This window comes from Pongo abelii, chromosome 1 (assembly GCF_028885655.2).
Source record: "Pongo abelii isolate AG06213 chromosome 1, NHGRI_mPonAbe1-v2.0_pri, whole genome shotgun sequence".
NCBI classification, from domain to species: domain Eukaryota; kingdom Metazoa; phylum Chordata; class Mammalia; order Primates; family Hominidae; genus Pongo; species Pongo abelii.
The window spans coordinates 43,676,382-43,700,874 of NC_071985.2; the positions used below are offsets into that span (position 1 = coordinate 43,676,382).

The following is a 24,493-nucleotide window of genomic DNA, read 5'->3' on the forward strand; positions in this document are numbered from 1 at the left end:
GATCTGGAGATGCGGTGTGGCTAAGGCTGTTTGCCGGAATAAGAGCAGAGCCAGGGCCAAGAAACGCTAGTCTGAGCGTTTAGGTCAGAACTACCCCAGTACCCTGACAGCAGGAGCTCGAGAGAAGCATGGCTCAGCGGTGCGTTTGCGTGCTGGCCCTGGCGGCTGTGCTGCTCCTAGTTTTCCCCACCGTCTCCAGATCGATGGGCCTGAGGAGCGCGGAGCATCAAAGGGCGTCGCGAATCCCTTCTCAGTTCAGCAAAGAGGAACGCGTCGCGATGAAAGAGGCGCTGAAAGGTGAACCCGGGTCCCCTTCACCCACCTGTGCTCAGATGTGGGTCCCTCCCTCCCCAGGTCAACCCGTGACTCCCCGCTTCCGCCGCAAAGCATCCGCTACTGCAGCTGGAGCCCCGACACGGACCCCAGCCCGGCCCCAACACCCTTCCCAGCACATCGTGCCCCGGTCTGGGGACGCCACACTTCCCCCATACCTGGCTCCTGGAACTCTGGTGTGCCCTGCCTAACCTGGAAGCTCCAACTTCACCCCTCTTGGCGTGACCACCGTCCATTCTTTCCCCTGCTTGCCTCGAGTATTACATCAGCTTTCATTTGTACATCAATTTTAACCTTTGAAAGTTTGCATGCCTGATAAATTACTGCGGTGTCGTAAAATAAGACAAATGATATTAGTCTTATCTACAAAGGAGAGAAATTGAGGCTTAGGTCAGCTAAATGATCTTCCCCAGGGCCCCACAGCAAAGAGTGGGCAGTGGGTGACAGCATCTAGTGCCTGTCGGACTCGCTGGGATCAGATGGCTCTAAAGAAAGGGAGTGGAGTGTTCCCGGGGTGTGGGATGTTCCTAACTCTCAATCCTAATTGAAGAACATGTCTCCCCTAGATCTCTAATTCAGACCAAAATTCATTACCGTTCTGAATCTGCAGTTTCCAGGAAACAGGAAAGTTTCTGTTGAGTGCTAGATCCTATGGGATGAAATCCTTCTTTACCATTCAGCTTAGCTCCAGTCTTTTCCCTTTCATTAAGTAATGGATTAAGAGAGACTGCCTGCATAAACATATAGAAGCAGATGCAGGGACCAAAAGCTAACCCCAATGGTTGGATATAGATTTTTCATATGCTAGAGTGACAGGCCTGGGAGGCAGAGCAGGCCTTTCCCAAAGCATAAATAATCCTCTGAAAGGCATTAGACAGCCACTTACAGTCTGCACAGAAGAGAACAAAAGCTACATAAGCTAGAATAGGGACCTCATAGCAGCACAGCTTAGAACTCTGAGCAGGGGACGGAACACCTGAGATCAGATCCTTGGGTCTGCCCTTGAGTAGGTACTTGAATCTTTCTGAACCTCAGCTTCCCCATCTATCTGGTGGGCTATGCTATTGGAGGGTTGATCCTTAGCAAAACTGATGAAGTTTGTCTTTCAGAGATGCTTCCTACCTCAGGTGAATTTGTTCTCACTGTGTTCTTGGAGAGCAGTCTAATTCAATATTCTCATGATTCATGCTTTCCCTCCCAGTGGTTTTGTCTTTGATCATGGAACTCTTTAAAACTGTAAAGCCTTAAAGACTCAAAGGGATGAGCCCAGTGAAGATTCAGGAACTGAGACAACTGAGTAAGGAGGATGAGATTATTTTAGGACTGAGGAGTTTGTTTGGGGGTCTTCTAAATCCACCCCTTCCCAGGCATTATATGCCCAAAAAGCTGGTCTTGGTTGACAGACTAGTGAGACTCTGCGTGAGGAATAAGCCTTTACACACAAAAACACACAAGCCTCATTGATGTAGGGACCCAGGACAGTGGGTGCCTTGAGAATGATGAAACTTGGATTCATCAAAGCAAGTGGTGATCTCAGAGGTAGTGAGGCCTTAGGAAGCAATTTATAGTAGCTTCCCTTCAAGACCAGGGTCCAAAAATCCACTTCCCCCCAATCTTAGACTGTATTTGCCTTTAAGAACCACATCAGCCTAAACAAACCCAGAAGACATAGGTTTAAATCTGTAGTCTGCCTGTTGCTCAGACATCTCACCTAACCTCTCCAAGCGTTTTCCCTCATCTTTGAATTAGAAGAAACAATAGCGCCTACCTCACATTAGTGTTTTGCCCTCTGCAATATGATCATGAATGCAAAAGAACTTTTTGTGCACAGAGGACTGTAGAAAAAAAATGATTAATTCATTTTCAATCTTTCATCTCTATTTGACTCTGACAGGTGCCATCCAGATTCCAACAGTGACTTTTAGCTCTGAGAAGTCCAATACTACAGCCCTGGCTGAGTTTGGAAAATACATTCATAAAGGTCAGCTACAAATCAGGGGCAAGGGGTGGGTGGTAGAAATAGCAATGGAGACACAGTTCTTTTACAGACTGATAAAGAAGTTTATTTTGTGACTGATCAGAGGACAATCTAATTCCCATGGGCAGAGTAGAGACTGTAGATTTGCTCTTGGAAAAACTAAGCCACCACATGTAGGGCAAAGACTGAGAGTTCATCCAGCCATTGCGTTAGAGTATAAACTCTCTCAATCTTTGCCCTACGTATGTGTCATTCAATAAATGTTAAATCATCAAAAGGTAGAACTAGGGTTTCCTTTTACTTGTGCAACTGCCCAGAACTATGTTCCATGCTCCTCCCACCCCTACCTCCTTACACACCCCCACACACCGGTACACATACACTCCATGTACTCAGGCCTACCCCAGATTCATTACGAACACATTTCTAGGCCTCTAGGCAGTCAACAACTTTGAGCTATAACATCAGTCTTTTTCCCTCATCCCCACCACCCGTTGAATACAGAGCTGAGGAAGGATGGGTCAGAGGAAAAAAGGATTCTTAGAACTCCTCCCTCCCCTTATGAAAATCTCATGGAGAGTAATGAGATTACCTTCCTAAATCTAATTAAAAACAACCCCTCCAAAGTTGTCAGAGGTGGGAGAAGCTGGCCTAGGAGCAGCAAGCAGCCCCCTCTCTAACACCCTGGGACAAATGGCTCTGGGATTAGCCATGCATGGTGGCGAGCACCTGTAGTCCTAGTTACAGGAGGCTGAGATGGGAGGATTGCTGGAGTCCAGGAGTTCAAGGCTACAGTGAGCTATGAATGTGCCACTGTGCTTGAGCATAAGTGAGAGAGCAAGACCTTGTCTCTGAAAAAAGAAAGAAAAAAAAAAGAAAGGAAGTAAGGAAAAAACAAAAATGAGTGGCTCAGGGATTATTGCCCAGTAGCCAAGCTGAGGCCAGGCTGAAAAGGCTGGAAGTCTTTACTGAATAGGAGACAAACATAGGAAAAGAAATGTATAGTGACAGTAAACTAGATAAGCTAGGTGACAAGATAAAACCATATTCTTCTTCAGTTTTCAGGTATCCACAGAAGTATATGTGAATTCTTCCAAAAAGCCCAGAGAGAGATAAAATTTATTTCTCCTATGTAGCTAAGGTCACTTGAATAATTGACCCTAGGAACAACTACACCTGCATGCAGAAGTACGACCTTGTGCTAAACAGAATAATCTTTATGTTCACATAACACATACACTAGATGTGTGGCTTTTTAAAAAGAAAAATGTCTGTGAACTTTTTAATATAATATTTAAATATAATTTGGTTAATGAGGCCTACTAATGTAATATAATAATTTAATATAATTTGGTTAATGAGGCCTCCTATGGTCAAAATTTAATGCATCCCTCATCTGCATAGCCCTTTAACACGTACTTGTGATAGCATGTTATAGGTCTGACCAAGCCTGAGCTTGAGATACTGACCATCTTAATAGTGAGTCTTTTTTTTTTTTTGAGTTAGAGTCTTGCTGTGTCAGCCAGGCTGGAGTGCAGTGGTGTGATCTCGGCTCACTGCAACCTCCACCTCCTGAGTTCAAGCAGTTCTCCTGCCTCAGCCTCCCAAGTTGCTGGGATTACAAGCACGTGCCACCACGCCCGGCTGTTTTTTGTATTTTTAGTAGAGACGGGGTTTCACCATGTGGGCCAGGCTGGTTTCGAACTCCTGACCTCAAGTGATCTGCCCACCTCGGCCTCCCAAAGTGCTGGGTTACAAGCATGAGCCACCAAGTCCAGCCGAGTCTTTTTTTTTTTTTTTTTTTGAGATGTAGTTTTGCTCTTGTCACCGACACTGGAGTGCAATGGCGCAACCTCGGCTCACTGCAAACTCTGCCTCCCAGGTTCAAGCGATTCTCCTGTCTCAGCCTCCTGAGTAGCTGGGATTACAGACATGAGCCACCACACCTGACTGATTTTTGTATTTTTAGTAGAGACGGGGTTTCGCCATGTTGGCCAGGCCGATCTCGAACTCCTGACCTCAGGTGATCCACCTGCCTCGGCCTCCCAAAGTGCTGGGATTACAGGCGTAAGCCCCTGCGTCTGGCCTTAATGGTGGGTCTTGATTTGCATGTTATTACATAGTAATAGCACATTGAAATATGGGGAAGACAAATTTCACAGATTGTCCAGGTAGATCAGGAATCAGACTAGCTTTGTCCTAGAAGGCTTCCTAAAGAAGGATGCATGTTTAAAAAAATAAATAAATAAAGGAACAGGAAGCACAACATGGTAGGAAAACCTAAGGAAACTGTTAACCCTGGTTCTCTTTCCCTGCCTTTTTTGCTTCTAGTCTTTCCTACAGTGGTCAGCACCAGCTTTATCCAGCATGAAGTCGTGGAAGAGTATAGCCACCTGTTCACTATCCAAGGCTCGGACCCCAGCTTGCAGCCCTACCTGCTGATGGCTCACTTTGATGTGGTGCCTGCCCCTGAAGAAGGCTGGGAGGTGCCCCCATTCTCTGGGTTGGAGCGTGATGGCGTCATCTATGGTCGGGGCACACTGGACGACAAGAACTCTGTGATGGTCTGAGATGCAATGTTCCCTCTGCCTTGGGGCCCTAAAGATCAATTCAGGATGGGGGTGCTTGGCTGACCCTGGAAGGTGGGAGATAATGGTAAAAAGAACCTTGGCTCCAGGAGACCTGGGTTCCAGCCATCAGTTTGTCACTTCCCTTCTCTGGGCCTTGATTTCTCAGCTGTAAATGGGGTTAAATGGTCCCCAGGGACCCTTTCAGTCCTGACACTGATATGTTTATGCTCTTCTCCAGGTGGTAAAGGTTCTGTTTCTCCGCATCAGGTCCCCTGTACCATTTGAATCTGTTCTCTTTCAAGAGAATCTATCACATCCTCATCCCACCAGCCCTGATAACAGGCAACTGAATGTCTCTGATACCGTGGTACTCCCACCTAAATAATGTCTTTTTCCTCTTCCATTGTGCTTCTGAACCCCAGGCATTACTGCAGGCCTTGGAGCTCCTGCTGATCAGGAATTACATCCCCCGAAGATCTTTCTTCATTTCTCTGGGCCATGATGAGGAGGTAGAGCCTCCTCACCCTATACCTATCTCTGTTCTCTGTTGAGGGTAGGGGAGTGGGTGCTTAACCCTAGTCCAGTTTGCCCACAGCAGCAAGGTCTCCATGATACGGTAGTTTGCCAGCTTCTCCGTGTGTCTGTATGCCAGGACTATCTAAGGACCTTGACCAAAATTCAGATTCCTGGGCCCTGTGCCCTAGATCTGAATTTTTAACAAACTCCTTCATAATATCTGCGGCAGGCAGGGGGTCCATCACCTATACCCTGAGAAACATACGTGTGATGGAAAAAGAACTGAAAAAGGAGAGTGATGACTGCGTTTTATTTCCAATGATGCTACTTACTTAGACCCTGGGCAAGTCACTTCACTCTTTTGGCTCCAGTTTCTTCATTTGTGAAATAAGGGAGGGTGGGCCCTTCCAGCTCTGACATTCCAGAATTCTGTAAGGCAGGATTCTGTAGGGCCCTGGCTCCCAGGAAGGAGACTAGGTAGAAAGGTTCTGGAGCCCCTAGCTAGGCTGAATGGGTCCCCATTAGCTATGTCTGGAGGTCTGTCTCTGGCTGAGAAGGACTATAGCTCTGTGTTGCATGTCTGCAGTCGTCAGGGACAGGGGCTCAGAAGATCTCAGCCCTGCTACAGTCAAGGGGCGTCCAGCTAGCCTTCATTGTGGACGAGGGGGGCTTCATCTTGGATGATTTCATTCCTAACTTCAAGAAGCCCATCGCCTTGTGAGTAAAGCATCCCACCCCACACCTTGGAGGGAATTCTCACCCCATTTGAGATGACCCCAGCCTGCTGTCTGTAAGCCATGCTGAGACAACTCTTTGTTTACACCTCCGGATTAATTGCCTCGATCTTTAACCTCTCCTAGGCTTCCCCTTCCATTCTTCCTCCAGTATAAAATTTTTAAAGCAGCATGAAGCTACCTCCTTGCCCACTAGACTATTGCACAAATGGGCCTATGGGCCTATGGGAGAATTCAGAGAGGCAAGAAGTCAGGAGAGTGGTTTCTGATCCTCTTCTACAGGATTGCAGTCTCAGAGAAGGGTTCCATGAACCTCATGCTGCAAGTAAACATGACTTCAGGCCACTCTTCAGCTCCTCCAAAGGAGACGAGCATTGGCATCCTCGCAGCTGCTGTCAGCCGGTAAGCAACTCCTGACCCTGCTCCCATGCCAGACTTGAGATGGAAGACCTGGCACTTTCCCACTTTAAATTTGAGGAGGCTAAGCTTCCTGCCCTAAAGTTGGGCTGGGAAACTATGCTATAAAAAATTGACACTAGAGGAAGAACAGAAGGGGAAGCCCAGGACAGACTAAAGATCCAGGTGATTAATACAACAGGTGTAAACAAAGAGTTATCTCAGCATGGCTCACAGATACCAGGCTGGGGTCATCTCAAATGGAGTGAGAATTCCTTCCAAGGTGGGGGTTGGGGGATCCACAGGAGAGACAGAGCCACCAGTATCCTGCAAGGGCTGGAGTCAGAAGAGGATCTATCAGTATATCCATATGGAAAGCAAGGACCTACAGGCAGAAGCTAGGTCAGGCAGCTAGAGTAGTCCAGAGTCCAGACATTTAGAATCACAAATTGGCAATGACTGGTAGAGCTGTCGAAATTCTCCACCTGTCCTGGCAGGAGGACAAAAATAAATAAGAGTCGCTGGCTATGAATGAGGACAGCAGAATCTGTAACAGCAGAGCTTACCCCTGGCTGGGTTTTCTTAGCAAAGTGGGAAGGAGTGCTATATTCATTCAAATTGTCAGGAGACTGACAATTCTGCTGTAGTATGGGATGGGCTATGAGAGTGGACACACAGGATTCTAGAGAACAGCAGAGGGAGGAAAGAAGGACTCTAATGCAGATTTGGTAGACAGGGAAAGCTCCTGGGGGTGTTTTGAGATCTTCAGAATGTTGAGTTGGTGGAGGTGGGAGGGAGTGAATGGGAGACCTCTTGGCCAGGAGTGTTGAAACTTCCTCCTGTCTCCCTTCTCCTCCTCTTCAAGCCACTGATCTTTGGCTGGGGTTCGCTAAGTCTTGAGGACTCTGTTTCTCTTCCAGATTGGAGCAGACACAAATGCCTATCATATTTGGAAGCGGGACATTGGTGACGGTATTGCAGCAACTGGCAAATGAGGTATGGGAAGAAGTATCACATACTCCTGGTCAGCTAGGAACAAAAGAGTGACAGAAAAGTAACCTTTAGAGTAAGAAAAGGACCCTAGTGCTGTCCAGTGCTCTGCCTATTCTCACCTATTTCCCAGCCAGTGGCTGAGCCAAGACAGAGGGATCTGGCTTGTTCTCTATGGCTGTTAGTGTGTTTCTGAGACCCTAAGACCTAACCTACCCTTTGGGAGCTGGTTCCCACTTATCCTTGAGGTTGCTGAGCAATTGTTCTAACGAACCAGATAAGCCCAGCCAGACAGTAATTGCCTCCCCATTCCTGATCCTCTAGCAGGGATTGAGCTAACTGAATTTAGCAGCACTCCTGACTGCTAAGGGCCCCTGAGGCAGCTCTAAAGTAGAGAGAGACTCAGGTCTCAGAGACCTAGGCTAAACTAGAGGTGACCCTGTGGTGCTGACCCCTCTGAAATCCTGCTGACCTTGTTCTTTCCCAGTTTTCCTTCCCTGTCAATATAATCCTGAGCAACCCATGGCTATTTGAACCACTTATAAGCAGGTAAAGTATTATCTTTCCTTTTTTCACATCCGTCACCTCAAACCTACCCACCCCCCAGGCCCCTCTCCTTGGCTTAACTGGGCCTGACTAATCATCCCTCAGCCACCAGATACTGCATCTCTAAGTGTGTATATTTAAGACATCTCTAAGATGTCTCTCTCAGTCTTAAAGATCCCCAAGGTTCAGGAAAGTGGGTAATCTTTCTGCGCTTTCCTTCACCCCATTGGTTCTTTCTAACATCTGACCTTGGTCCTTTTGTTTTAGGTTTATGGAGAGAAATCCCCTAACCAATGCAATAATCAGGACCACCACGGCACTCACCATATTCAAAGCAGGGGTCAAGGTAACATCCCTTGTTCCTTCCCATATAGCTTTTCCCTACCACCCTCCACTCCTCCTTTCCTTGAATCTATCTACTGGCTCTTCCTTCCTTCTCTGTGTGTCAGCTGGATCCAAGCCTAGCCACGCAAAGACATAGGCCTTTCTGAAATCTTGAAGGGAGTTAGACCATTCTTGTAACTGCCAGTACCACCAGCACAACTTCAGGGGGCACCATTCACCTAGAGTATAATGTGACCTTGAAGCACTCTAGTAATCAGGTATATAAGTGAATGATGCCTCTGAATTAATTCCTGGCATAACTTACTGGAGTGTCCAGTGTGTCAGCTGTAGTGTTCATCAGAATAATAGCACTGTGTCCTGACATTTGAATGGTGTTTTCATCTCCCCAGGATACTTTGTTACTCCATCTGAGCCTTCTAAGAGCCCTATGAGTATTGCCCCAATACCCAGTTGAGAAAACAGAGGCACAAAGAGGTTGCAACAGCTAATTTGCAACAGCCCAGTTCTATCCCTCACCACTTAGTGCTTTTTTGCACCATACGAGTTCAAAGAAAGATATGCACTTGGGGAGTCTCCCGGCCTCCAAGGAACAATCCCTCCATAGCCTAACTCTTTTCTCCAATTAGTCCTGGATTCCTCCTGGTCAGGCAAAAAAGTCAGATTTTACAACTGGACCTGGGAAACCACCAATCCCTGCTAGAGGGTCGGGAATGGGGAGGCAATTACTGCCTGACTGGCTTATCTGATTGGTTAGAACAATTGCTCAGCAGCCTCAAGGATAAGTGGGAACCAGCTGCCAAAGGGTGTATTAGGTCTTAGGGTCTCAGAAACATACTAACAGCCCTAGAGGACAAGCCAGATCCCTCTGTCTTAGCTCAGTCACTGGCTGGGAATAGGTGAGAATAGGCAGAGCACTGGCCAGCACTAGGGTCCTTTTCTTACTCTGAAGGTTACTTTTCTGTCACTCTTTTGTTCCTGCCTAACCAGGAATATGTGAGGAGTATGTGTTCTTCTCATCCCCCTCAAGGATCAAACTTGATGTGAGCCCCGTGCTATGCCATGATAGGGGTCAACAGAGGCTCTGGCTGCCCCATCGTGAGTAAGCAGTAATGTTAACGGCTGCAGAAATGTCCTGGGTGTGCTAGGAAAGGAAGTGCACACAGAAGGCTTCTAATGGCACAGCATAGGGCCAAAACAGAGATATCTGGGCGATCAGAGAAAGCAGCCTTGCTCTGAACATCTCCGTGACCCTCTGCAGCACCAAGAAGCACGAAGCTCTGGCTTAAAGCAGAGACACCCCTTCAGCTCTGAATATAACATGTCACTTAGTTCAGAGAAGACAAGAGGCAGACTAGAAAAGCTAAGCCTTGGGTCCTTAAGTCAAATCAGCCAGCTCTGCCTGAGCTGAGGAAATTAGCATTTCCTGGGCAGGCAGAGGTAGAAGATTTGAGGTTAACTCAAGCCAGGGTTTTATGCTTCTCTCTCTAGGTGAATGTCATCCCCCCAGTGGCCCAGGCCACAGTCAACTTCCGGATTCACCCTGGACAGACAGTCCAAGAGGTATGTACCATATGTTCCAGACAACTCATGCAGCATCAGGGAGATGTGGCCCTCAGGGCCCGGGTATAACTACAGTCCTAGGGCTGGTCCAGTGTCCCATTTATTCAACCAACATTTTTCAAAGACAACCTATGCACCGGATACTTCACTAGGATTGGAGATCCTGGGTTTGGGTAAACATGGGGTCTGGAGTGGAAGATGAGTATGAATAAATGATAGCAATACCTGTAGTAACAAACATTATATATAACATTATATATATGTAGTAGGCTTGCTATGTATTTGGCACCTTTCTTCCTTTCTTTTTTTTTTTTTTGAGTCAGAGTCTCGCTCTGTCGCCCAGGCTGGAGTGCAGTGGCACGATCTTGGCTCACTGCAACCTCCGCCTCCCAGGTTCAAGCAATTCTCCTGCCTCAGACTCCCAAGTAGCTGGGACTACAGGCACGTGCCACTATGCCCGGCTAATTTTTTGTATTTTTAGTATTTTGTATTTTGTATTTTTTGTATTTTGTATTTTTGTAATTTTTTGTATTTTGTATTTTTAGTAGAGATGGGGTTTCACCGTGTTAGCCAGAGTGGTCTTGATCTCCTGACCTTGTGAGCCACCTGCCTCGGCCTTCCAAAGTGTTGGGATTACAGGCATCAGCCACCACGCCCAGCCATATTTGGCACCTTTCTAAGCTATACCCGTACATTTTAATCCTCACAACCACCCACCCTAAATCTGCATTTAACTGGTGAAAATTGAGGTACAGAGTACCAGAGCAATCAAACAGCATAACCAAGATTATACATCTAGCAGTCTAGTTCCAGAGTTTGTGCTTTTAGCCACAACCCTAAACTATGATTATAAAAATTAGAGGTGAACAAATTGCCATCGGACCACTGCAAATAAATAAATTCATGCTACTTCTTAGGGTCAAAAAAGTCTTTTCCGACTACTAAAATTTTGAACTGGGCCTTAGAGGACAAACAGAACTTGGCTAGAAGTAAGACATTCATTGTTGCTTAACGAATAGAATAAATTGGGGACAAGTAATAGGAGATGAAAACTGATAGGAAATGGAGTTGTAGTTTAAGGATCTAGGCCTTGTATGCTATGCTGAGGAGTTTGGGCCCTAATCTGTGAAATCTGTGACAGGAGAGAACTTTTAGAGGTCTTCGACCAAATACTCAGATTTGCTTTTAGAGAGGTCATGCTAGCAGCATTGCAGAGGGAGTGCTGGAGGAGAAGGAGACACAGAGCTATTTCAGCATCTTAGGTAGTGCATGTGAAGGTCTGGACTGAGGCCACAGTCATGGGGTGGAGAAGAGAGCAACCAGCAGAGGTGGGAGAGAGGTGGGTTCAATAGGATGTGGTATGTATATGGGTATGGAGCGAGAGAAAAGCAGGATGGCTCCAAGGTTTTTAACCTGGGTAGTAGGCCAAGTAGTTAATGCCTTTGACTAAGATTGGGAATTCAGAAATTAAAACAAGTTCAAGAACATCATAATTTGGAAGTTTGAGAAGCTTATAATATATGAAATAGGCAATTATAAATACCTCAGGTCTGGAGAGAGATATGAACTAGAGATATAGGCTGGAGTGTCATTAACATCATGGGAACCTCTAGATTCAATAAAAGCCCATGGGAAGAAGGTGCAGAGAGCTAGGAGAGAAAAGAGTTGAGGCCAGAGCCTTGCAATGGTCTGCTACAAACATCAATTTAAAAATGAATGTATAATTGCAAACCACGATGAGTACTATAATGAAGAGGAACCTGGTGCTTGTTAGAGAATATAACAAGGAAGCAGACCCCATCTGGGAATCAGGCAGGGCGTCCTAAGGCAGTAATGTTTAAGCTGAAAGCTGAAGGGTGAGTAGAAGTTACACAGAATGTCTGACATCCACAGTAAATGCCAGCTTATTTATACATCAGGCTGAGCTAAAAGGAATTCAAAAGGTAAACCCGATGCTTCAAAAAAAAAAAAGATCCAAAAAGGCAACCCAGTGACTATCAGATGAGTAACACATTCCAGAATATACCAGGGTTAGGGGCAGTACTGTGGCACAGATCATCGAGGGTCAGTGGCACTTGGACTTCTATGGTCCTTTCTCCTAAGTTCTTCTCCAGAGAGGACTTTAATTGTCCTCATGCAAGGAGAGAGGCACACTCCTCATTGTAGAGGGGGGAGCAGGTTGACATCCCGCCCAGAGCCCCCAGCATTGAGGGGGTTGGGGGAGTGGGGGGTAGTTAGGACCAATGTGAGCCCTGGGTTCTCCTGCCTTTCATCAGGTGCCAACCTTTGTCCTCTCCCTGGGGTCTCATGGGGCCAGGAAATCACTGAATTCCCCTCATTGAGCTTCTTTCCACTAGTTTTTTTCCAGCCTCATTCCAACTCCATGCCCTTTCCAAGGGCTGTTTTCCACCCAGCTGGGGCTTTCATCTCCCCAGGTCCTGGCACTCTTCCCTCCTCTCTATTCCCCTGCCACAGTGACCTTCCTTCCGGTCTCTCTGATGAAACCTCTGGAATCCCTAGGTCCATCCTGCCCATGTGCCGCAGTGAGGAATGGAAAGCCTCCATATTCAGAAAGCTTGTGGGAGCATTTGTCCTGGTTACTCTTCTCCCTCCGACCCCAGTTCCATGTGTCAGGAACACTCCCTGCTGCATAGAGCCTTGGGCTGTATCCAGCAGGAACACAGGCTGCCCCCAGAGTTCTCTTGCTCCATATTCAACTTCAGATGTAGATAGGTCTCCAGCACCTATTTGTGAGGAACAGAACCTTCAGAAATCCAAGAGGCTGCCATGTGGAAAGGAAGGTGTGTCCTGAATGGGCCTGAGGGAGTAGAGAGAAGGCCAGTGGGAGATGTTTGAGGGAGTCTCCACTTGAGGGAGAGTTTTGGAATGTACTATCTTGGACAGTGATTGTGCTCCTCATCACTAAAAAGGCTCAATAAGAGTGTTGTAGAGAAGATTCTTTCCTTTCTTCCTTCATTTATTCATTCAAGTGTCTATTGGTAGCTACTGTGGACTAGACATTCTTCTAAGCATTTGGGAGAATGGTGAACAAGACAGATAAGATTCCCATTCTAATGGTGCTTACATTCGAGTGAAGAGACAGCAGTAAGCAAGGACTTTTTTTTTAAGTGGTAAATACCACAAAGAAAGTAATAGGATGCTGTGTCACAGAGTAATTGTGGTACAGAAGTAGAGCAGTGAGCTCCTTTAAATGCAATGGTCAGTGAAGCCCTCTCTGAGGAGGAGCAAAGACCTGGCAATAGCATCCAGGCAGCAAGAGCACAAAGTGGGGAGCAGTACAGATGCCCTCTAATTTTGACAGGTAAGATTCTGCTGAGTGTTTATGATGCGTCTAGTACTATATTACATCCTGTGGAGTATATTCATTGTCAAAAAAAAGGAGAGGCAGGGCCAGGCACAGTGGCTCATACCTATAATCCCAGTACTTTGGGAGGCTGAGGCCAGAGGATTGCTTGAGGCCAGGAGTTCAAGACCAGCCTGGACAACACAGCGAGACCCTATCTCTGCAAATAAAAATAAATATTAAGCAGGCACACTCCTATACTCCCAGCTACTCACAGGAGGCTGAGGCAGGAGGATCTCTTGATCCCAGAAGTTGGAAGTTACAGCGAGCTATGATCACACCACTGCACTCCAGCCTGGGTGACAGAGCAAGACACTGTCTCAAAAAAGAAGGAGAGGGATTAGATATTACGGGACACCATATCTGAGTTATAAGGAAGACATTTAAAACTGAACTGCTCAAAAATGGAGTGGTATATAGCATGCAGTGACGAGCTTTCTGCCACTGGAAATATTCCAGCAGATGGGATGACAACCCGTCATGATTTTTCTAATGAGCAGCCTTACAGCAGGACAGAAGCTGGACCTGCTAACTCTAAAGACCTTACCTGTTTTTAAGTATCCATTGTCCTTGCCTTCAACTGCTGTACCGTTCACTTACAGGAAAATATCTCTACACATAAAACAGAGAACAACATAAGGTTGTGGGAATGCACTGCAAGAACTACAGGAGATGTGGGCCCAGTGCAGTGGTTCACGCCTGTAATCCCAGCATTTTGGGAGGCCAAGCTGGGCAGATCACAAGGTCAGGAGTTCAAGACCAACCTGACCAACACAGTGAAACCACTAAAAATACAAAATTAGCCGGGCATGGTGGTGGGCGCCTGTAATCCCAGCTACTCAGGAGGCTGAGGCAGGAGAATCACTTGAACCCAGGAGGTGGAGGTTGCAGTGAGCCAAGATAACACTATTGCACTCCAGCCTGTGTGACAGAGCGAGACTCCATCTCAAAAAAAAAGAACTACAGGAGATCAGAGAAATGAGAGATTTGTGTGCTCTAAAGTCACCTTTGAGGTCTCTCACCATTGACAAGTCTCTCCTCCTAGTTCCAGTCTTGTACCTCCGATTCTTGCCCAAGGTGGTCCCTCTATTCTAAATAAGCAAATAACAGCTAGCATTTTTTGAGTGCTTACTATGTGCCAGGCACTGCCCTAAGCACATTACACTTTTTTTTTTTTTTTGAGACGGAGTCTTGCTCTGTTGCCCAGGCTGGAGTGCAGTGGCACGATCTTGGCTCACTGCAAGCTCTGCCTCCCGGGTTCATGCCATTCTCCTGCCTCAGCCTCCCGAGTAGCCAGGACTCCAGGCGCCCACCACCACACCCAGCTAATGTTTTGTATTTTTAGTAGAGACGGGGTTTCGCCATGTTAGCTAGGATGGTCTCGATCTCCTGACCTCAGCACATTACACATATTAACTCCAGTAACGGTCACCACCACTTATGAGGTAGGTGCTACTATCATCTACATGTTAACAGATAGGCAGCCTGAGGCACAGAGAGATTAAGAAGCTTGTCCAAGGTCACACAACTGTGAGTGACTGAGGCACAAAGTTGGTTGTCACATCTCAATTTTTGTGCCTGCCCTTCTCCATGCTCAGACGATCTGTTGCCTCACCTCTGTCAGTTTCATATCCTTCCTTGAAACTCGGGCTAAACATTCATACCACTAAGGAGTCCATCTCAGATGAACACCTCCTCTCAGGTTCTGCTCCACACCACCTCTAACTGTATGTACTTGGGAAGCAGTAAAGCATTATTCCTGTAAAGTCAGACAGATACCCGACCTGACAACGCTGACTGTATAACCCATGGCAAGTTATTTAATGAATCAACGCCTATTCTTATTTTTATTGGTTCACATATTTTACATTTTATGTATCCAAGATTTATTGCATGACTTTATGTGCTTGCTACTGGAAATGTGGAAATGAGATAGACACAGTCCCTGCCCTTGAGTCAGACACAGTCCCTGCCTGGCCTAGCAGCTAGTGGGAAACCTGAGCTCCTGCAGCCTCTTACTGAAGGGATCCATTTTGCATGCCTTCTTCGATTTCTGGAGGGACCTCTAAGGAATTCGGGGCAGTGGGCACAGTCCCAACCCACCTCATGGAGGCTGACTTCAGAAACTTGCCAATGGGCTGAGAATATGTCAAGACCGTGCATTAATTCTTGTATTAGAATATTTGTATTATAAGTGCTAGAGTGAAAATATGCTCTGAGAAGTGAGAATACACTTTGATGACCCCTTCGCCCATCCAATAGCAGGATATTTGTTTTGATTCAAATGGTGGTTTCTAAGCCAGAAGTGGGAACCTTCACTTCCTCTCCAGACTCAACTCCTAACATTCTTCTGGCATAAAAGAGGTACTCTTGGGGCCGGGCACGGTGGCTCATGCCTGTAATCTTAGCACTTTGGGAGGCCAAGGCAGACGGATCACCTGAGGCCAAGAGTTTCAAGACTAGCCTAGCCAACATGGCAAAACCCCGTCTCTACTAAAAATACAAAAATTAGCCACACATGGTGGTGCATGCCTGTAGTCCCAGCTACTTGGGAGGCTGAGGCAGGAGAATTGCTTGAATCCAGGAGGCAGAGATCGCAGTGAGCCGAGATGGCGCCATTGCACTCCAGCCTGGGCGACACAGTGAGACTCTGTCTCCAAAAAAAAAAAAAAAAGGTACTCTTGACCAGGCGTGATGGCTCACGCCTGTAATCCCAACGGTTTGGGAGGCCAAGGCGGGCAGATCACTTGAGGTCAGGAGTTCGAGACCAGCCTGACCAACATGGTGAAACCCAGTCTCTACTAAAAATACAAAAATTAGCCAGGCGTGGTGGTGCATGCCTGTAATCCCAGCTACTCGGGAGGCTAAGGCAGGAGAATCGCTTGAACCTGGGAGGCAGAGGTTGCAGTGAGCCGAGATTGCACCACTGCACTCCAGCCCGGGCGACAGAGTGAGAGTCCGTCTCAAAAAAAAAAAAAAAAAGAGATACTCTTAAGATAATGTCCCCCATTCAGGTGATCTGCAGCTATGGGACAACCCACCCTTTCTGGAGCAGAGAAGTTTTAAAGCAACTACTGAACAAATGGGTTGGGACTAGTGCTGGAGCTTTGGAGAGCAAGTGTCCCTCTAAGCCAGTCTCCTGGTCCATTCCCACGTGGCTCTATGTGACCTAATCCTCAGGGTCTGGTCTACTTCCTGACTGGAGCCAGGAATTTTTCTGGATTCACTCTAGTCGTTTCAGACTGAATTTTCTAGGAGTTTCCTCAGGTTCTTTCCCCAGGAAAGGAAGCAAAGAGAGAAAACTTGAATACAAGTATCATAACTTCTGACTTTTTGTCTGTGTTGAGCTCATCTTCCTGGCTCCAGTGCAGCTGGTTACAAACAGGAAGCAGGAATGCCCAGAGAGGGGAAAGAAAAGTGTGTGACCCTTTCATTACCTGTCTGAGGTTCTCCGAGGCTGAAGCCAGGTCATCACATCTATTCCCCAGCCTCGAGATGATTGACATTCTGCTGTCTCTTCCACACTTTCATCCAGCCTGTGGCTCACCACCCAAGGGGAAAGATACATAACTTCCTGACTTTCCAATTCCCAACCAACTTTCCATCCAAGGGATGTCTCACCAATGCCCTTGGAAGGAGATTCCATGTTCCTGGCTGAAATGGTGCTTTTTGTAAGGATAGCTATAGGCTTTCAAGAGAGCCCAGGCATTGCTCTGTAGTGACCCAGTAGTCAATTTTCCAGCCAGGCCATCCCCTTGCCACTTTGTTGGTTTGATTGCTCATGTAAATTTGTTCCAATTCAAGATCTGATTCATAACTGTAACACAAGTCTCCCAAAACACTTAACCTAAATCTATCATGCTGTAGGTTGCTTTCCAGGAAGACCCAGCTCTTACATCACCTATAGCCAGTCAACTGAAATTGAAGTCCCAGTGCTTAAAAAAAAATAAGTCCTGTCTGTAAACCCCCAGGCTCTGCCTTGCTGGAAAGAAATCAGGATATTTAAGCTCATATCGTAGGTGTATAGAAATCAATAAGAAATTGAACCCCCTTTGTTTCTACCCTGGAGGTCCTGGAACTCACGAAGAACATTGTGGCTGATAACAGAGTCCAGTTCCACGTGTTGAGTGCCTTTGACCCCCTCCCCGTCAGCCCTTCTGATGACAAGGCCTTGGGCTACCAGCTGCTCCGCCAGACCGTACAGTCCGTCTTCCCGGAAGTCAATATTACTGCCCCAGGTAATGACTTCATCAGCTGTGGCTGGAGGGAGGAGGGGGCTGGAACTGTTTCCTATCCAATGTCTACTTCCCCACCCCCACCCCAGATGTTCAGCCTGTAAACAGCTGGCTGCTTCCCCTCCTGAAGAAACTAGAACTGTATTTTCCCTTCAGAGTGGAAGTGAGAACGCAAACAGGAAAGGAACAGAAACAATAAATTAGGTCAGTCAAGCCTGGGTCCTTGCTTAACCTAGGCCAGCCACTCTGGCATAGAGGGGAGAATTGGCTTAGACTACTCCCTCCTCTCTAGGAGCCACAGAAGGGGCCAAGATCTTCCCAGAGTCTGGTTCTGATCCATTCTAGGATAACAGCTCAGCAGCAGAGCTCAGAATCCTCAGCTCAGAAAAGCCTCCCAGCCCATAACATTTGCCTTAACCTAATTTATGCTTCCCAGCCCAGACCAATCCCAGCAGCACCCCTCTGTACCCCTTCTGCAGCCTTCTAGCACACCATCCAAATCTATGCTTTGCAGACAGTGGTTCTCCAATCTAAGAGTGGAAGAGGTCTCCCCAGGCAACTATTAAAATGCAGATTACCTGGATCCACTGCAAAGATTTGGGTTAACCAAATCTGGAAGGGACCCCAGAATTTGCCTTTTTCACAAATACCCCCAGGAGATTCTGACACAAGGTGATGACTAACTATAGTTTGAGAATCTCTGGTCAATGGTTATTGCTCTAATATTAAGGCATTGCTCGGCCGGGCGCGGTGGCTCACGCCTGTATTCTCAGCACTTTGGGAGGCAGAGACGGGTGGATCACGAGGTCAGGAGTTCAAGACCAGCCTGTCCAATGTGGTGAAACCTCGTCTCTACTAAAAATACAAAAATTAGCTGGGTATGGTAGCTCACGCCTGTGGTCCCAGCTACTTGGGAGAATGAGGCAGGAGAATTGCTTGAACCCAGGAGGCAGAGGTTGCAGTGAGCCGAGACAGCCCCACTGCAGTCCAACCTGGGTGACAGAGCAAGACTCTGTCAAAAAAAAAAAAAAAAGACAGACGTTGCTCAATAATAATGATATTGCTCAATTATTAATGCTCTAATATTAAGGCCTGTGTCTAGTTTTCTTTTCTCTTGGTTTAATCAGAGATTCCTCCAAACATCCAGGAACCTGGCCCTCACAGTCCCAGATTCTCCTCTCTTGGCCCTCAAAGGCTACCTACTCTATTCTCTTTCTTCTGGAGCACTTACTGTAATCCACCAATGGGGCCAGGCTTTTGCAGAAAAAAGATAGGCAGAAATCAACTACAAAGCAAGGAACTGTGAAGGGCCTGGATGTCCATTTGAAACCAGGAGTGGAAGATGGAACAAAAACAAATTACCATCTCAAATCACCACACACACTTGAATTGATCCTCCAGGGTGTCTTTTCCCAGAGAACACACCTATGGGCACAAGTCCCAGCCTCTGCTAGGTGACCTGCTACCACCTTAAGGAGAGTGGGAAACTGGAAAAAGAGTATCCTGGCACTTTCCAGACCTAAGGTCTGACTCTAGAAAGACAGAGTCATCCTTCAGAGGATGAGAATAACAGGAAATTTTGTTCCAATTCAAGAGGGTTATATTTTATAGTAGTAAAGTTCTCCCAGAGGGTATTTATTCCTGACCTAGAGTGATACAGAATAAAGGTCAGGTGATAAAGAAGTGCTATCTAGATTCTGGTTTCTTAAATAGCAAATGGCCACGGCCTTGGGTATGAAATGAAGATATTGGCCTCCCTGGTCGTCATGGGGAGAGGACACTTCCAAGGGCATTGGTGAGACATCCTTTGAATGGTCCATCCAAGGGATGTCTCACCAATGCCCTTGGAAGGAGATTCCATGTTCCTGGCTGAAATGGTGCTTTTTGTAAGGATAGCTATAGGCTTTCAGGAGAGCCCAGGCATTGCTCCGTAGTGATCCAGTAGTCCTGATTTTCCAGCCAGGCCACACCCCAGCCACTTCGTTGGTTTGGTTGCTCATGTAAAGCCCCTTTCCTGTTGATCTTCCCTCTCTAGTTACTTCTATTGCCAACACAGACAGCCGATTCTTTACAAACCTCACCACCGGCATCTACAGGTTCTACCCTGTCTACATACATCCTGAAGACATCAAACGGTGAGTGGAACAGGTTTGAGCAGCAGGTGGGAGAAAAGAAATACACTTCACGTGTCCTTTTCTCACCCCATGCTCCTGACAGTCCACAGAATCAGGGGGAAAGCCAGGATTTGGCAAAATGAAATGGAGACATTGTAGAACCTAACAGATCTACTGTCCTTATTGCCAGAGTCTCATTGTCACCCCCTAGAATTTATGGAAATTGGCCCCTCTTTTACAAAGATGGAGATAATTGGGTGATTGGGGAGAACCTGGTGGAATCGGTACCCTTGGGTGCTAATCCTAGCTCTTCCTCTCTTTGGGAGAGGGCTTATCCTCTGGACCCCGTTTTCTCTACTTACAAAATGGGGAAACTCCTCAGCATTTTCTGAAATGCAGACACATATGAGGTCAAAGGTGGATGCGTGTTTTGACTTCTCAGAAGAAAGCACTATGGAAATCCAAGATGTGAGCACCAATTTTAACTGCTCTGTGTGAATTACTATTTTTGTGGGTTCTTCAGCACATTTTCAATCCTGGGGTTTGGGAGGATGATTTCCATTTACCTCTCTGCTACTTATCACATCCAGACTTGATTTCCCCATCCTAAATCCTCTGTAGACAGAGAGAAAATATTTGAATAGGAGCTTAAGAACAGCTTTCATGTCTTTGTTTTTTAAATAGGAGATGGATAGGTACTCTGTTTCCTTTCATCTTTGAGATTACATATGTAGTTTGGTTGTTGTTTGTTTTGTTTTGCTCTGTTTTGTTTCACTGTGGGGAGGCAGGTTGGTGGATGTGAGGTCTGATAGTAAAGTTCCTAGGTGCCACAGAAAACTGGGTAGGTACCCTAGGCAGTTGCCTTCCCTACCCTCTCTTAGCCCTAGTAAGTGGGAGAGTAGGGGCCTGGCTTAGAGATAGTCTAGCTAGGCATTCTGTCCTAAGAGAAAGAGAATTGGAAAGATAGTTCTTGGCCAAGTGTGGTGACTCACACCTATAATCCCAATACTTTGGAAGGCTGAGGCAGGAGGATCACTTGAGCCCAGAAGTTTGAGACCAGCCTGGGCAACATAACGAGACTCCATCTCTTCAAAAAAAAATTTAAAAATAAAAAAATTAGCCACACATCTGTGGTCCCAGCTACTCAGGAGCTGAGGTGGAAGGATCACTGAAACCCAGGAGGTTGAGGCTGCAGTGAGCTGTGATTGTACCACTGCACTCTAGCCTGGGCTACAGAGTGAGAACCTATCTCAAGAAAAAAGATAATTCTCCTGGAGGACAAATTATTGAATGGATTTCAGAGCAGGAGAATATTTTGGACTCCCCAGGAGTTTATTCCGCACTGTTCTTTGTCATGAGTATGGATGGATCCCTGAGAAACAACCAACGTGCATCTGAAATCTCAGATGGCCCCTCCCTTGCCCCTCTCTTTCCTAGCCCTGGAGGGCCAGTAGTTTCCAGGTTGGTGAGGGAAGTAAGGAAAGTGCTCTGTAATAACACTTGTGCTGTGGTACTTGGCCCTCCCCTCCTTCTCTAAATGCACCTTACTTTCCTCAGCATGCATGGAGTCAACGAGAAAATCTCAGTCCAAGCCTATGAGACCCAAGTGAAATTCATCTTTGAGTTGATTCAGAATGCTGACACAGACTAGGAGCCAGTTTCTCACCTGCACAAACTGTGAGGTCAAGGGGCCTGCTGGGTTAGGCATGCCCGACCCCGGGATGGGACTAACCCAAGGGGGAAAGCTAGTGTTGATGAAACTTTTGATCAAAACCACATTGTAAAACATTACCCATCTGTCTTACTCACTCTTAAACTCACCCAAGAACAAGGCCGGGGTAAGGTAAAGCCAGCAGAAATCTGGCTTCTCCCTTCCTCCCTACATCTGCATCCCTTGATCCACTGGCATTTGCTGCCCTCTTGTCCCTTATCTGTCTTATGATGGTTATTTCACTGCTTCGCCTTCCAGGCTTGACTTAACAAATGTAGATTTGAGAAATCTCAACCAGGTGTTACCTAATAGGAGTCTTTAATTTAGGGCACACCTGCTGGGATGCTTTCTCCAGAGCTTATATATTTCTTCTTACTAGACCTTTCTTCCCCCTTTTATTCCCCTCTCTTCTTGGACTCATGAGCTGTCTCTTCATCTCTCCTCTCTCCCCTGCATCTCTTCCCTTACTCTCCAATTTATTCTACTTCTGGACCTGGACTTACCCAAACTGTGATACTACCATAATTGCTACCATAATCAGTCAAATAAAGTGATTGTGCATCACCAGCTGGTCACTGAGAGGTGGAACTAAGGCAGGGGCTTTGGAGGAACCCCAAACCTCCTGGTTCTGGAGGCCAGAGACTGGAAAAGAGAGCCTCTGTCCTTGGGCTCCTCCCAAGGGCTCCCTGGGCTTTGTTCCCTCCTTGCCCTGTTCCTGACACCTGCTGCTACTGTCTCACCACAGGAGGCACTAATCTGTGGAAACATTTCCCTGGCACATCTGATGGGCTTAGCTCCCAAGGGAAGGGCTCTCGGAGCTCAGGACCAGCAGGGCCGTGGCCCTGGCATCGTGTTCTCGTTCAGGCAGATCAAGGGAAAGTGGAGGAGGAGGGGGAGGCTGGCTTGAGGGGCTCTGCCCTGTCTGGTGGGGTATGAGGAGGCACAAACTAGCCTCTACTGGGGACAGCAGAATTCCTGTCTTTTTGCTCTGGGCTCCAACCCTGAGCATATTTGAATCTGCTCAGTAGCTTCCAGGTGGGGGGCACTGGAAGGCAGCATTTCTTGGCTCAAAGCTGGAAGCTGTGCTTTATGGATCACAAGAGAGTCTGGATCGCGGAGGAAGACACAGCAGGAGCTGGGACTCGAGAGACACCCTCTTCTTTTCCTCACCAGGCAAGGACCTTCCATGTCCTCCTGGGCTTTGACAGCAGTGGGCTCTTTTTCCCTCTCCTCATAACCCCCTTCCCCCTCGAGTCCCCAGTTTCTCACCTCCCTCCCTGGATGTGTACTGTTCCTTGGAGCTCAGGCTTCATGAAAAGTGTTGGAAACACAGTGTGGGGATTATTCCAGCTTTTTTGCTACACCCCCTAAGATTCACATTCCTTCCTTTGCCCTCCCTTTTTTGGCCAATTCAGTACTTATTCAGCCTTTGTTAGAGGGCGAGCTGAAAAACAAAAATAATCCTTCACATTTCTACAGAGCTGTACAGAGTGCTTTCATACATCTTATCTCAGCAGAGCCCCACAAGAACCCTGCGAAGAAGGCATTGTTACTCCTTCTTACAGGGGAGGAACTGGTTCTCAGAGAGGCTACACATCTAGCTGCAGGCAGTTGGCTCAAGCCCATGTCACCTGGCTCCAAACTCACTGTTATTCTGCAATCCTACGTAACCAATAGAATCTACTTCCCATCAATTATCTTATTTACTCATCGCAACAACTCTAAGGTGTTACTGTTCATTTTACAGATGAGGCAACTGAGTCTCTTAGGTTGAGTAATTTGTCCAAGGTCATGCAGGTGCCAGGAGCTGAGTCTATCTGAATCCAAAGCCTGTGCTAAAAGTACTGAAACTGAGATTCAGAGAAGCCATTTGACAGCGTTCTTAAGGGGCAGCCCCAGAATTGAAATGCAGGTCAAAAATCCCCAAGTCCAATACTTCTTCAATTGCACCGTGCTGCCTGCCCCAAGAACCTGTGGTGTGTGGCTCATTCATTCTGACCCAGAGAGATGTCAAGGACAAAGGCTATTCTACCGTTGGACTTGGTTCTTAGCTCTAGCTCTCTGTATTCCTCTGGCTGAACTCTCCCTATTCACACCTCTCCCGCTGTCTGCCAGCATTTCTTTCCAGCCCCACCCCCAGCTTCTGGGTTCAGCTTTTTTCCCTTTTCTCTGAGTTTGGGAACAACCAGGTCTCTAATGATCATAGAGAAACTGGGAGAAGAGTGAACAGCAGACCCTCTCCTCCTCTAGTCTCACTACCCTCTTCCAGCTGTAGAAAAAAAGCTCCAGAGGGGGTAGGAAGCCCATGAGAGTGAACTGCTACAAATCCTGGCTCTGAGAACGCACGAATTACAGCCCAGTGGGCCCTGAAGGCTTCTCAAGAGAGCAATTCAAAGTCCCCAGCCTGGCTGGAACAACAGCAGCCTCAAGACTGGCTGGGGCTTGGCGCAGTAGCTCTCGCCTGTAATCCCAGCACTTTGGGAGGTGGAGGCAGGAGGATCGCTTGAGGGCAGGAGTTCGAGACTAGCCTGAGCGATACAGTGAGACCATCATCTCAAAAAACAAAAGAAAAGACTCTGGATGGGATGAGGCAACAAATCGGTGACTTTCCGCCACCCCATCCCCATCCATCTAGACCACTTCCCAAATCCCCCAATGAAAGAGCTCCAACAGATAATCACAGGTACATCCTACACCCCTATCAAGGACTTAGCTCAAGCTTTTTACACCTCACTACCTAAGGCGAGAAGGAAGACAAAATATTCATAAGCAAAGAGAATGGGAAAAGAAAGTTTGGCTGGAATCCCTTGATTGTGAATCCGGGTTGCTAAAAACATGGCCATCCTAAACCCAGTATTCCTTTTGTCCAAGGGAGATAATAGGAGACAAAATTCCTACTTGAGAGCTGAACATTTCATTAAATTTTTTTTTTGAAAATTCAAATCCAATCAAAGAAGGTTGGTTTTTGTTGTTGTTGTTGTTGTTGTTTCTTGAGAGGGGGTCTTGCCCTGTCACTCAGGATGGAGTGCAGTGGCAAGATCATGACTCACTGCAGCCTCAACTTCCCAGGCTTAAGAGATCCTCCCACTTCAGCCTCCTGA

At 46.9% G+C, this 24,493-nt stretch overlaps 1 protein-coding gene across 1 annotated transcript; it reads left to right on the top strand.

The window, feature by feature from the left end:
• Window positions 1-21,956, top strand: PM20D1 (peptidase M20 domain containing 1). The gene is made up of 13 exons (XM_002809555.6): window positions 1-297; window positions 2,228-2,314; window positions 4,643-4,875; window positions 5,304-5,390; window positions 5,984-6,114; window positions 6,414-6,533; window positions 7,448-7,523; window positions 8,005-8,066; window positions 8,331-8,409; window positions 9,897-9,968; window positions 17,402-17,570; window positions 19,603-19,702; window positions 21,239-21,956. The coding sequence occupies exons 1-13, from the start codon at window positions 129-131 to the stop codon at window positions 21,330-21,332; spliced, it is 1,479 nt and encodes a 492-aa protein (XP_002809601.2). The 5' UTR covers window positions 1-128; the 3' UTR covers window positions 21,333-21,956.
• Window positions 21,957-24,493: the final 2,537 nt, after the last annotated feature.

Bases quoted from the DNA above. Each gene is read 5' to 3' on its own strand.
- PM20D1 (XM_002809555.6), top strand. From the start codon at position 129: ATGGCTCAGCGGTGCGTTTGCGTGCTGGCCCTGGCGGCTGTGCTGCTC. The intron at 6,534-7,447 runs GTAAGCAACTCC...TTTCTCTTCCAG, and splicing joins CTCGCAGCTGCTGTCAGCCG to ATTGGAGCAGACACAAATGC. The intron at 8,410-9,896 runs GTAACATCCCTT...TTCTCTCTCTAG, and splicing joins TATTCAAAGCAGGGGTCAAG to GTGAATGTCATCCCCCCAGT.